Genomic DNA, 13,576 nt, shown 5'->3' with positions numbered 1-13,576 from the left:
CATGACTTTTGGTCCCGTTTGACGAGGTCACGCAGTGTCAGCGAATGCAACACTTCATATCTTGGCTGTCAAACTTCAGCTGCTGGGGCACCTTCACCCCAACTCTCCTCCCTCGTAGGGGCCGGAGCACTTTACATTTGGGACAAAAAGTTCACTTACTGGCTGCCATTGACGGCACTACACGCCCAATCCAATTTTGAACTTGAAGCCAATTGGACATATATACTCGTCAATGGCAGGCACTCCATCAGGGAGCGCTTTTTCCCCCCGTCTTCTGTGTGGCTTTTTGCCAGGAGTGTTGCGGGGTGCTGGAGCTTGTCCCAGTGAGTTGCCAACCTTTTGTGATTGAATGATTTTGAACAGAAAATTGGCTTCATCCGCTCTTTAATTTCATGAATATTATTTATTTTACAAAGTGACACAGTGGATAGCTGATTGGCGGAATGCCTCACAGTTCTGAGGTCACAGTTCCGGCCGGGGTGGCTTTTCTGCCGGTGCTGTGGTTTTTGCTAGACTGAATGACAACGCCACATTGTCTATGAATCAGTTTAAGGTGTACCCAACATCATCAAGCAAAACAAACAAACAAAATCAGTGTATTACAATACTTCAATTGCACATTACATTACAAAAACAAAAACAGTATTAAAGGCATTCACATTGTTTTGGTCCATCTGATGAATTTTTAATTTGGGGGATTTTTACTGAAGCTTTTTAGATTTTGCTGCTACTGCTGGTAGGGAGTGAGGGCGGGGGGACAATAGAGGATAAGGTGGTCCTACGCCTCCTAAAGATGTGGCACAAAGGAGAAAAAATTGATGTGAATATTTCAAAATATCTCCCAAATTTTTCACTTTTGATGTCTATTTTGGGTGTCACGCTGATGTTTGGTTGATGACGAGAAGCACTTACTGGAGATTTGTGATGATGCGTGTCACTTCTTTCGGCTTCAAGCAGAAATAGGAGCCATTTTTTGTGTTGACACTGAAAATAAGCAGGAAAGAACGTTTTGTACAAGTCACATTTACACATCAGTTGTAAATGCTATGAGAATGGCTATCTTTTTTTCGATGCATCTTCAACGGTCACCAAATAATTTTTAAAAAAAACTTACATGATCTCCACTTTCTTGCAGAAAATGGTTGCCGGGTAGATTGTGAGGTCTTTTATGTCAAACTTGGACTTGGGGACAGTGGCATCACCTTGACACAGACAATTCTGTGATTTACTCACTATAAAGGAGAGAAAAAAAGGAATGAAATACATTTTTAAGGTGATAGAATTTGCACTAATAAAAGGAGAAGAAAATCAAGCGTCGGAACTTACGTTGAGCTGCGCACACGCTGACGGCGACTGCCAGGAGAAAAAGAACTTTGAGAGTGCTATCCATGGCTGAGACTTGGAAGGAAGGAAGGAGGATGTCAAAAAGGTCTTTGTTTGAAAATGACACTGGCAGCCTGCTTTTATATACTTGCAAAAGCCACAAAATCTTCCTCCACGCAAGCTTGGAAAGTGAAACTTTGAAAGCAAAAGGAAATAAAAAAACAAATTCCACTCACTCACTCACTCACTCACTCACTCACTTCCCCCTCGTTTTGTTTCTATTTCCATACGCCTTTTTGCAGCCCTGATTGATGTTCTCATTCTATTTCATCCGTAATGTGTATGATCAAAATAATCTTTGTCTTTTGTCTTCCTGGTCAACTATATTAGCTAAACTATATAGATCTATTTTTTGAACATACTCCTTGGAAAAATATGATATTAGAAACCATTTGACACCCTGTTACTAGAATATATGTGCCGTATTCTCCGGTCTATAAATCACACTATTTTCATCGGCCCTGCAATTTATACTCGAGTACGATTTATTGTATATTTTATTTATTTATAACAGCTTGTCATGTTGTGTTTATTAGGGTAGAGTTATCCAAACAATAATTGATGTTACATGAACAGCTGTCTATTTTCTCTGCTGTTCCCTATTTTTTAGTATTGAACATTTGTTCTTTGTTTTGGATAAATGACAAAAATGACCTCCAAAAATGCAACTTATACTCCAGTGTGACTTATATTTAATCATCTTTGCCTGGTGCAACTTATACACTGATGCGACTTTTTGTCCAAAAATTAGAGTATTAAACATGGTAAACTAAAAGAAACCATTTGATCTCAGCAAGCCTTTCAAAAGGTCTTATTTCTGATTATAGAATATTTAGTATACAAGCAGATCAAAAGACTGGCAAAGCATCAGCAGTTTTGCTTTTGAGTCTCCTTTCTGTGGAAGGGGAAATCCCTGTCAGTTTCTGTTATGTTCTTGAGGGGGGGGGGGTTGCTTTCCCCATGTGAACCGGGAAGCGACATATAAGGAAGTGATGAATGGAAAAGCGTGAAAACATGACCACTGTCTCTTGTGACGTTGACAAATGGCAAATTGGTCGAGGCATAGTTTTCATTGTTTGCATTATTAGCGCATTAGCAGACAAAAGCTTTTTGCTGAAGCCATCCAGCAGCGACCGACCGACCGACCGACCGACCTGACTGACAAACTTGAAGCAACGGGGGTTGGGCCCAAACAACAAGCACCTGACGCCAATCCACTGATTGTACTTGCAGGACACTAGTATTGTGGAAAGCTTTTCTCTTTATGAAAAGCTCCATTTTGTGGAATCATTTGAAATGAAAGCCTAGTCTTATGGGAAGCGACACCTTTATATCAAATCAAAAGCCTTTTTTGTCATCATACACACAGCTGGGTAGAATGAAATGGGTGAAATATCATTCAACAAAGGTGCTCTTACATGAGTCCAAATGGTGACAAGTCTTCACTTTGCTGGCCCACGTTTGAAATAGGTCCAAAAAAGTGTTGAACTGGCTTTGACACTTTATATCCAGCAGCGACCGCCGACTGAGCTGACAAACTTGAAGCAACGGGGGTTGGGCTGCAAGAAGCACCTGACACCAATCCACTGATTGCACTTGCAGGACACTAGTATTGTGGAAAACTTTGCTCTTTATGAAAAGCTACAGTTTGTGGAATCGTTTGAAATGAAAGCCTAGTCTTATGGGATGCTATGCCTTTCTATCAAATCAAAAGCCTTTGTTGTCATCATACACCGCTGCATATAATAAAATGGGTGAAATACCATTCAACAAAGGCACTCTTAAATGAGTCCAAATGATCAAAAGTTTGCAATTTGATGGCCCACATTTTCAATAGGGCCAGAAAAGGTCTTGGACTGGCTTTGACACTTTACACCAGGCAGCTTTTTCTTTTCCAACCCATCCAGCCCAGACATGGGTGACAACGTTGAATGGATGGGGGTTGGGTCGCTGTGGGTGGGTGGGGAGGGAGTAGCATTTTGCTCAAGCCATCCATCCAGCAGCGACCGCCGACTGAGCTGACTGACAAACTTGAAGCAACGGGGGTTGGGCCCAAACAAGAAGCACCTGACGCCAATCCACTGATTACACTTGCAGGACACTAGTATTGCGGAAAGCTTTTCTCTTTATGAAAAGCTACATTTTGTGGAATCGTTTGAAAGGAAAGCCTAGTCTTATGGGAAGCAACGCCTTTATATCAAATCAAAAGCCTTTTTTGTCATCATACACAGAGCTGGGTAGAATGAAATGGGTGAAATATCATTCAACAAAGGTGCTCTTAAATGAGTCCAAATGGTGAAAAGTCTGCGCTTTGATGGCCCACGTTTGAAATAGGTCCCCCAAAAAGTGTTGAACTGGCTTTGACACTTTATATCCAGCAGCGACCGCCGACTGAGCTGACTGACAAACTTGAAGCAACGGGGGTTGGGACCAAACAAGAAGCACCTGACGCCAATCCACTGATTGCACTTGCAGGACACTAGTATTGTGGAAAACTTTGCTCTTTATGAAAAGCTACATTTTGTGGAATCGTTTGAAATGAAAGCCTAGTCTTATGGGATGCTATGCCTTTCTATCAAATCAAAAGCCTTTGTTGTCATCATACACCGCTGCATATAATAAAATGGGTGAAATATCATTCAACAACGGTGCTCTTAAATGAGTCCAAATGGTCAAAAGTTTGCACTTTGATGGCCCACGTATGAAACAGGCCAAAAAGTCTTGAACTGGCTCATGACAGTTTATATCAGGCAGGGGGGGGGGGAGGGGGGGGGGGGTGCTTTGCAAAGCCATCCAGCACATACATAGGTGACAAAGTTGAATGGACGGGGGTTGGGTCGGTTTGGGTGGGGGCAGCTTTTTGCACGGCAAAAAAGAGTGAAAAAAATGCAACGCTCCGCCCAGTGCTGGTAGATATCTGTTATACACGAAAAAGATGTGGCAAAAAATGATAAACAGCCTCTCATGTCTTGGCCACCTGGCTTTCTCGTATCTCCAAATTTGTCTCGTATCTAGAGATCATTATTTGCTGGAAATTTAACTCGTATCTCGAAATGCTGGTATGTCGAGGTACCACTGTATCATTCATCAAAAGCATGTTGTGAATACAATTTTTGTTGTCTTTAGGAGGAATGGAAAGGTCATACATTTCAGAATAAAGTTCCTGGGTGTATTTTGGACTCATTTGACTGACACCCACTTATTTGGGCTAAATATTTCATGATTAATCTGAATATTGACTCGTTTTCTGTGGCTTTTTGAGTAGGCAGTGGTAAATGTCATCTCCATTGTGGCACAGGAACCAAACGTAGCACTTTTTTGACAATCGGAATGACTAGCAAAATGGTGTCCGTGGGTGAGGGGAATGTCCAAAATCAAATGTGAAATTTCCACTTGTAGAGGGAAGGGTGGGGGTGGCTATTAGGAAGATGTTTGAGCGGCGGCATAAAGGCAAAAAGTGTGACAGCAGCTAGGCCCAAAACCACAGGAACTCACTACGTCAGCACCATCTTCCACGGCTGAGAAGGCCTTGTGCAGTTGCACTTCTCATTTGACAGGAAGTCATCTCTTTCTTACAGCATTCGAAAGAATTTTGCCACAATTTCCCCTTTGGCCTTCTCGGAGATCCACAAAAAACTATTATTTAAGTCAGGTCAAGAAAAGACTTTTCTGGAATATTAGCGGTGCCTTCCAAATGAGTGTGATTTTGAAACTATACATGCTTTAAATGAATGGCGACCAGTGGCAATGGTTTCCCAAGCGGTCACCATCAACCAGCTCAAGGTCTGCCCGAATCAGATGAAAGCCTGACCTCTAGTGGTCGATAGCACTAGAACATTTTCTCTCAATCTGCTTGTCTGAAAATAGTTCAAAGCACAAAACCTATCCAATTGTTTTTTTTTAATCTATAAAGAGTCAAATATGTCCCCCCCCCCAGTGCAGCACAAATTCAGGCAGGCCATCTCTGCACTTGCACTTTTGATAAATCATTTACACAGTTATCATAAATGTCAACGAACTGTTTCTGTGGTTTGGTGGCTGGGTTCTTTTTTCTTCTTTTCTTTTTCTTGTATGTCCTGTCCACGTGATTGTACATGAGCTTCACCTGCCGCCGCTTGTTTTGTGGCTCCCCTCCCCTGGTGTGGCCGTTGTGACCCACCCAAGTGTTCGTTATTGTCATCCACTCTAACCCTGTTTGTGTATTTCAAGCCAGTGTTTGTGTGCATCGGCGTGGAAGTGTTTTCTGTCTTGCTTATTTTTGCCTTTCGTCGGTGTGCGTTTTCCCCAGTTAATTTCCCCCCGATTTGTATCGTTTGTACTTTATTTTGTAGTCATTTTTCAAAATTCCACGAATACCTTAAATTGTGCAGCAGCTCTTCCCCGTGGTCGCCTGCTTCCGGTTCCTGGGTTGCGTGGTCCACTCCGCTGTCCAGCGGCCGAGGCCAATCAGAACCAGGAAGATCCCACACTCGTTACCATAGCAACGCCAGTTGACGGCGTCGAGGCAGCCTGCCTGACACGAATGTGGCTTTTCCAAAAATCAATGGAATGCTTTTATCGTCATGATACCGTTAGAATGATTTGCAAAATTTCCTGTCATGTGGGAATATTTTTGTCACCTGGAGCAATCAAAGAGCTTTGCTGTGCAATAAAACAACCAAGAATCTTGAAAAAGGACCAAGGTTTCCCTTATCAAACATGGCTATAATTTCTTTAATACATAAACAAAACCCTTACACATTTAAAATTGTTGTGTATCATAGGGGTGGCAAAGATAACAATGATCTCACGATATTTCTAAAGGAAATTAGTCAACGATATTGATATATATATATAAATATTATATATATACACATATATACTTCCCATTCCTCCTATTTGAAATCATCAAATTTTAACAAATTACACGTGTACATGTATATAAACACACACACACATACATACTATATACACACATAAATCGATCCACATATGTATAGAGATATTTTGGCGTGTCCATGAAAAAGCCTCAGACGATGCAGAGAGTAGCGCTGGGTGGAAACGGCGCTTACGTAACCAGAGCGGCGTTACTGGCGCCTTTGCCTTTGGACCGCCGCTTCTATATCTCCGCGATGACCGGGAGCACGCAGGCTGACATTCGTCCTTCCCTCCAAGCCGACCTGCAGTCCGAGATCCACTGAGAGACCACCCACCGCCTCTTGCCGGGGGTCCCCTCTCCCCCTTTGGCCTTGCCGTCCTTTCCCGCCTCGCCCGTCGGCGCGGAGCCGCCGGGAACGGCCTCCTCGGAGCGCCCGCCCCGGCGTGGCCGTGGGAGACCCAAAATGGCGGCGCGGGGGGGGGACGGCGGGAGAAGGCCTCTCCCGCTCCCGCTCGCCCTCCAATTGCCTTCCGTCGCTTGGCCCCGGGTACGACTCGCGTCCGTAAAGGTACTCCAGGGGGTCGGAGGCGCCTAATTGTCGGCGGCGCTCGGCCCCGTCGTCGTCCCGGCCTTTTTGCCCGCGGTTAAGACGCGACGGGCGCGCTCTCGCCCGCGGGCCGGCCGGGTCGTGGCCCGCGGGGAACGTGGGGTGCGCCAGGTGGCAGATGGAAAGCAGGTAATCGTCAGAGGAGAGCCGTGGCGTCTTGACCTCGTTGCGATCTTTGGCGGCCTCCTCGGTGATGGTGGGCAGGAGCGCTCCTCCCTTGGAGGGCGCTGCAGATCGCGGCCGCATAGCTGAGGAGGGAGAGCACAAGGCCACGGCCGTGTTTATTGCCAAAACTAATACGCTCTCGCCAGCGTGCCCATCGTAAATATCAACTGGGAACTGTTTGTGGTGAACTGGTCTCAGTCTCACTGAAGCGCGCGCGCTGGCTGGCGTGTTCTGACCTTTCCGCCTTCAAATACTTTTCCAGTCGCCGTGGTAAAGATTTTTCAAACTTTTTGTGCGAGCAAATCCCGTCATGGCATTTTAACCCCCCCCCCCCCCAAAAAATAGTCTTTGGAAATTGGCTGATAGAGTTGCTATCTCATTGGCTAGCTCCCAACACCTCGCCGGTCTCCCGTTGGCTAGGAGTCTCCATCGTGTTTTTAGCGAATTTGTCATTTTAAGTTGTGTGTTTACGTACACGTGGGTTGGTATGTTTTGTCAGTTGCCAATCGCACTCGGCCTTCCATGTATTTTGTTATGTATTTGGCTTAATGAATTATTTTCTTGTGTTTTGTGGGTAGTATATTGCGAAGAATTGAAAGGCCCTACTTACAAAAGCAAATGCAAGTTGGCAAACCACTTGTGGAATGAATTCATTTGGTAAGTAGCGGTCCCACTGTATTGCAAAACCGGAAAGAAGCAATTCCTTTTTGTCCAGTTAAATGCTTTCCCACTATAGCACAACTGTTGGTCTTAAATCAAGAGATACGATCATTTTCTTACGAATTGTGGGCCTTTGACTTTGTTTTTTGACAAACACCTATTGTGCCTCCAAATCCACAGAATATGTGAAACAGAAGATCTATTCAATCTCATTTGAACGTACATTAATGAAAAATGAAGGAAGGAGCGTGCTAATTATTGCGACACCACACATCAGACGCCATGTAAACAAAGGAAAAGTCGACGACTAAAGTGTTGAGAATGTCTCCCGTCTGTATTTATTAGCGGTCGAGCCCAGAGTGTAACCCAAATGATATTTTAGTCTCCTCCTCCTCCTCCTCCTCCTCCTCCATCCCCAAAATAGAGCAAGCAAGGCAAAGAAAAATGCCAGCCTCTGGCAGTTTCCCCCAAGGTGTAGCTAAATTTAGAACACACCTCCGGTTAATTTTGGCAAAGGGCGAGCAACTAACTATCATGATGCATTACATGTAGAAAACAAACAAACAAACAAACAAAAACAAAAGGATGCTCCAAGCACGAATATTTTGTCACTCACCTGCTTCCAGCCGTTTCCTAGCTTTCCTGTTGTGCAGCGTCGATCTCAAATGTCAATGTGGCACCTTCTCTCTCTCTCTCTCTCTCTCTCTCTCTCTCTCTCTCTCTCTCTCTCTCTCTCTCTCTCTCTCTCTCTTTCTCTCGCTCTCTCTAACCCAGTGTTTGTTTATCAGGTGAGATGCTGGTTGGCCGGCTCGCTCCCGTGTGAGCTCGCTCTGCTGCTGTCGCTGCCGCCGCCGCCGTCGTCGTCTCTGACCAGAGGCAGAATGCAGATTTATCTTCTCCACGCCCCCTCCCCCTCACCCTCCCCCTCCCCAGCCAGTCTTCCCTCCTCCGACACGCTCTCCCTTTCCTCCCCTCTCCCTTGCTTACTTTTGGTTTGGCCTCCTTCCCTGCCGCTAAAAATAGATTCACCATTCATTTCTTCTCCCCATCATTGGGGGATTGTTTTGACGGAGGGCGGATGACACAAGACTAATTGGGCGGTCAACACTCTCGGCCCAACAATATGATAGAGTTGTGCTCCCATTATTATTTAAGATCCAAAAGATTGGAAATCTCCCACCACTACTCCCCCGCTTCTGAGATTGTTGATGTTTTTGATGCAAAATGTCGGAGGGCCAGAATATTTTTCTTGGAAAGTTGAAGCCACCCGCCTGAAGATAGGGCTCACGTGTACTTGTAAAATTCCTGACGCTCCTTCGGTGTTGCTGTAAGGAACAACTGTTTTTTTTTTTACACATTTCATAAATTTGGATACCTTAAACTTAGTTTATGCTCTCAATGTGACAGCATAAATGTCAGAAGAAAAACTCTGAACGTTAACCCCCTAAAGCAGGCCCGTTTGGTTGGCGGCTCAGTTTATTTTCGTCCCCAAAAGTTGCCCTGGAATGAACATTCATGGGCCCCTCTCAGTCAAAAGGGATCGGACCCCCAGCACCCTCAATGGCGGGCAATGCACCCATTTTTCATCATTCCTTCATACGTAAACGCACGGATATCTGCCGAGTTTGATGCAAACGTGTGCCCGAAGCACTCGGAGGAGTTTCGTGGTTTTATTTTCTCTCGTCGTGTTACGTGTTCCAATCGAGTGGCTTGCTCATTTAATGACGGCTTTGAATGTATTTTTAGAATGCCGACTTATGCGTCTCGTGCATAGTATTCCAAGTCACGCGCTCGCATCCTTGCTGTGTCTCTCTTTGTGCTCCCTCCCATATCTTTAGGCCAGTCGGGTCGGCCGGCAGTGACCATTCCACAGAGGGCCGGCCCTAAATAGTCACAAACGTGCCTCACTCCGTCAAAGTCATCGTCCGGGGGTCGCACGAGAAGGAGGGAGGGAGATATGGAAAACAGACTGGATAGGGAGGGGCTCTACAGGAGCGGACTTGGCCAGCACTTGCCATTAAATGGAGCCTATCATGACCTTTTTACTAGACGATCGCTAATTTACCGCCGCCATATTGGGAAAGAATGTCGAATTCCGAGGTTTTAATTTCCATAGTATTTTTAATCAAGAATGAACAGTGACTTATTGCAATCCCAAGAATGAAATAACACAGGTATGTTGCAAAATATCACAAGCACGCGAACTTTAATAAATATTAAACATTACGTTCTTTTTTTTTATATGTACAGATATTGTACAGAAAAAAAATCTGTCATTGCTTCCAGTTGCAAATACTCTATATGAAAATTTGACTTGGAAAAAAATCAATCCCAAAGCAGCACTCAAAGCTGCAATGATGACAAATAGCTTATGTAATCAACGTTATATTGTCTCTATATTTTTCTGTACATGAAATGAGGAAGCGGGAACCAAAATTTGAGCACCACTGACAAAGTGTGGTAACATAGATGAAAATAAAACAAACAACAAAACATACCACAAAGAACCTTTTGGATTGACTTGCTCTTATTTTGGAATGCGGGACTTATATTTGTTGGAAAAATAAATTTTTTTTAAGTAGAATCCACCATATATTGTAACATGTTGTTAACTTTCCTGAGAGACAAAAAAAAGCTACGCATGCAAATGTGGAAAAAGGCAACATGAACCCAGATGAAGGGGTGAAGGAAAGTAGTAATAAGGAGGGATGCCATGATATGGACTTTTTGACTTTTGATCCAATTCGATTTTTCTCAAGATATGCTTTACCAACGACCATATTTTGACAACAGTAAAAATAATGCATCATATCAAGCGGAATCTATAAATGATGGGTCACATTAGTGTCTATATTAAAAGTCGAAAAATGCTTTGTTTACCATATTACACCATCGGTTAATAGTTTGAAAAGAGGCGGAGCCCCACGCAGCAGACACGCTCGCCTAGTGGTTTGATTTAAAACATCGGAAAAAGAAAACGCGTGACTACCCGAACGGATCCGATGTCGCCAGCAAATCCCACACTCCCAAATTTGTCGTATCGGGCGCCGATCCCGAGTATCGGATTGGAACGTCACTAGTGATAAGTCCGCTTTTATAAAGTGCTTTTTAAACTAGAGGCGTATTTCTGCCGCGGTTCCACAATTGCCTTTTGTCTAGTATTCACAATACTAGTGTGGAGCCAATGCGACAGTCGGTGCGGTTCCAACCCGGCCGGCTGCAGCTCGGTCTGTACAGGCGTTGGTCTCGATAAGACTTTCCACAAAATGGCATCTTAAAAATGGCCTCTTTTCTTCCGGAGGAGAAGGTTTCGCTTCTCCTCCAGGAGCTCCTGAATGCGCTTGTTCCTGGTCTTTTCCCGGAGGTTGACGCGACGCTTCGGGATCAGGTTGTTTTGAGAGACCTCGTCCTCCACGTTGTCCGCCATGTTGTCTGCCACGTTGTCCGAGGCGTCCATGAAGTTGTTGTCTTTGAGCCCTCGCTGGGGCGGTAGAGTGGCGCTGGAGGCCAAGGTGGCGGTATCCAATGTGGTGGCCACGGGAGCAGGCTCGCTCACGGAAACGTCCGCCCCGGGCCAGGGAGTCGGACGGCTCGCGTGATGACCGGCGGCGGCCATTGGCGCAGTGGAGCGCTCGTCCGGCGCCCTCGTTTCGCCGTAGGGAACCGTGAAGGCGGCGCTGCCGGGAACGTGGTCTCCACCGCCGCTCGTTATGCCGACACCCACCGATGGCACGTATCCGCCGGACGTTGCCGCATCTTCAAAGTAGCTCGGGGTCGTCGTCTCCGAGCCAGAAACGGTGTCCGTCTTTGAGGTTTGCGGGATAGCCAGGCCGTGGGCTCTCCGGTCCGGCGGCGGGAGGCTCTCCGCGCTCCAATAGAAATTGACGCCGGACGGAGGATTGGAAGAAACGTAGACGGCCGTTGAGATTGGAGAAGTGCTAGTTGTCATTTGCACCGTTGTGGATTTGGCCTTATTTTTCGGGGGATTTAATATTCGCTCCTGTTTTGGGCCTTTCAAAGCAGAAGAGATTTTGGAGGACAGACTTTTGGATTTTTTTGGGGTCGTCTTCAAAATCTTTTGGGGCGGAGTCTGAGCAGGCATGGACTTTTTAGCTTTGGTGATAGCCGCTTTGAGAAGTGCGGGCGTCGCCTTTGGCTTTGGGTTTTTTGGAGACATTTTGGAAGATGTGGCCTTTTTGGGGGACGTTTTGATTGGGGTGGTCTTCTTGGGAGGCTTTTTGACTGGCGCAGTCTTTTTTGGCTTTTCTGCCGCAGCCTTTTTTGGAGCTTTGTGGATGGGAATTTTGTTGGCAAAACCTTTTTTGCTAGCGGTCGGCTTTTTGGGAGAAACGTTTGCGCCTTTCGTTTTTTTATCGGCCGCTGTGCTCTTTTTGGGTGTCTTTGTTTTGGGATTGAGCTTTGGCGGAGCCACCTTTTTATCAGTCGTCTTCCATTTTGCGCCAATTTTCTTGGGCAGATGGTCCTTTTCGGCCTTGGCTACAAGTGGTTTTTTAGTACGCTTGGTGGTGAGCGGAAGACCCGTTGTTAGTTTTCTGGGTGAGTCGGTTGTCGTTTTCAGGATTGGAGTATCTGGAGTGGTCCGCGGTTGGGAATCTGGTTTGATGTGTAATTCCGGAGGGGGTTCCGTGGCGGTCTCTGGAAAGCCCGTCGTCGTCGCCGACGACGATTGGGTGCCTTCCGACGAGGAGAAAGGAATCGTCGGAGATGGGGTGGAGGCTTTGGAGGAGGCGCCGATCGCTTCTGAGCTAAAGGTGGAGCCACGGCTTGAAGTACCCATGAACGTGGGCGGCTGAGTCACGGTCCAGGAGTTGGTGGTGGCGGCGGCCGTCCCTACAGTCGGCCGGGCGCTGGAGGTGGACCAGGAAGCCAGGCCAGTGGTGGGATGATCCGGGACCGACGATGGGGCGGGGTCCACGTCGCCCCGGGTGGAGTTTCTTTCCCAATGGGTGGAGCGAGCGCACGTCTCGCAGCAAAGGCGCTCAAAGTCTGGCAGCGCGCAGTAGCGCTCCAACCCCTCCATGCGGCAGAAGACGGAGCGGTCTCCGTGACAACGGCGACCTGCGAAAGAATACAAAAGATGGGTGCTTTCGCGCGCCGCCAGACGCCGCCGACGGTGGAGCCAGACGGAAAGCTCGGCGGGGAATAAATTGCCAAGGCTGGCTTTTGCATGCGGAGAAGTCTGCGCAAAGGAAAGGCGGGCCGGGAGAAGAGAAGAAGAGCGTGCGGGGATGATGAGGAGGAGGAAGAAGAAGAAGAAGAAGAAAAGTCCTGCACAGAAGAAAAATCCTGCCGAGGTCGCCGTGGTTACCGGCGGGGAAAAGCCACGGCGCGCTACCCAACTTGACACACGGAGACGCGTCATGACAGAAGAGGGAGAGTTTTCCAAACATTTTTATTGATCCAACTTTGCCGTTTGAGAATGACAGGAAGTGAAAAGATGAAATGCACGCCCCCTGCTCAATATATATAGAGAGAGTAGTACGTATATCATCTTCATAAGAAAAATAATTCAACTGTATCGAAAGTTACAAGTTCACAGTCACTTTGGTAAAACACTTGAATAGTACTTGGAAATCAAGCCATCGGGCGATGGATGGAACGGAGGGAGGGGGGGGGGGGAACGTACGCAAACCATGACGACTGGCGTCCAACTGAAAGGGGCGATTCCCTCCATGATGTAAAAAGTGGAAATGGCACGTCAAGTGTCATATGAAACATTTACAAAACATTAATACAATTTCCCTGATAAATCAAAGTGCATATAGACGCAGTGCACAGAGTCCATCTGAACGGTTCGTCGACGTTAGCCAAACGTTAGCCGAAGGTTAGCCGAAGGTTAGCCGGCCCCAGGCGACGGGCCGGTGAAGCCACGAAACAGTTAC

The 13,576-nt window shown here is 46.4% G+C and overlaps 3 protein-coding genes across 5 annotated transcripts in view; all 3 read right to left on the bottom strand.

Moving 5' to 3' along the window:
- Nucleotides 1-367: 367 nt before the first annotated feature.
- Nucleotides 368-5,886, bottom strand: LOC144082646 (uncharacterized). 2 transcript variants are annotated; one of them, XM_077609931.1, is made up of 5 exons: nucleotides 5,740-5,886; nucleotides 1,327-1,398; nucleotides 1,115-1,232; nucleotides 913-984; nucleotides 368-787 (listed from the first exon to the last, which is right to left on the bottom strand). In XM_077609931.1, the coding sequence occupies exons 2-5, from the start codon at nucleotides 1,388-1,390 to the stop codon at nucleotides 715-717; spliced, it is 327 nt and encodes a 108-aa protein (XP_077466057.1). In that variant the 5' UTR covers nucleotides 1,391-1,398; nucleotides 5,740-5,886; the 3' UTR covers nucleotides 368-714. The 2 variants fall into 2 exon arrangements, with proteins under 2 accessions (XP_077466057.1, XP_077466058.1); XM_077609932.1 differs by lacking the exon at nucleotides 5,740-5,886 and adding an exon at nucleotides 2,802-2,920.
- Nucleotides 5,887-6,082: 196 nt separating this feature from the next.
- On the bottom strand, nucleotides 6,083-8,544 carry LOC144082567 (uncharacterized). The gene is given in 4 exon segments (XM_077609807.1): nucleotides 6,083-6,712; nucleotides 6,714-7,096; nucleotides 8,290-8,374; nucleotides 8,425-8,544. Coding segments are annotated over 2 exon segments (612 nt in total). The 5' UTR covers nucleotides 7,095-7,096; nucleotides 8,290-8,374; nucleotides 8,425-8,544; the 3' UTR covers nucleotides 6,083-6,481.
- Nucleotides 8,545-9,774: 1,230 nt separating this feature from the next.
- Nucleotides 9,775-13,576, bottom strand: part of LOC144082070 (A disintegrin and metalloproteinase with thrombospondin motifs 2-like) — a 63,422-nt gene continuing 59,620 nt past the window's right edge. For both annotated transcript variants that reach the window (XM_077608900.1, XM_077608901.1), the window contains one exon: nucleotides 9,775-12,752. In XM_077608900.1, the coding sequence (XP_077465026.1) occupies nucleotides 10,948-12,752 (1,805 nt within the window). In that variant the 3' untranslated portion in view covers nucleotides 9,775-10,947. The remainder of the gene's footprint in view (nucleotides 12,753-13,576) is intronic.

Source organism: Stigmatopora argus, chromosome 9, assembly GCF_051989625.1.
Source record: "Stigmatopora argus isolate UIUO_Sarg chromosome 9, RoL_Sarg_1.0, whole genome shotgun sequence".
NCBI classification, from domain to species: domain Eukaryota; kingdom Metazoa; phylum Chordata; class Actinopteri; order Syngnathiformes; family Syngnathidae; genus Stigmatopora; species Stigmatopora argus.
This window is presented reverse-complemented; position numbering and strand designations above follow the sequence as displayed.

What these genes read in the sequence shown, in the direction of transcription:
- LOC144082646 (XM_077609931.1), bottom strand. Translation starts at nt 1,390, where the DNA reads ATGGATAGCACTCTCAAAGTTCTTTTTCTCCTGGCAGTCGCCGTCAGC. An exon ending in CAGCGTGTGCGCAGCTCAAC is followed by an intron (nt 1,233 to 1,326) that starts GTAAGTTCCGAC and finishes TCTCCTTTATAG; the next exon opens with TGAGTAAATCACAGAATTGT. An exon ending in CGCATCATCACAAATCTCCA is followed by an intron (nt 788 to 912) that starts GTAAGTGCTTCT and finishes CCACATCTTTAG; the next exon opens with GAGGCGTAGGACCACCTTAT.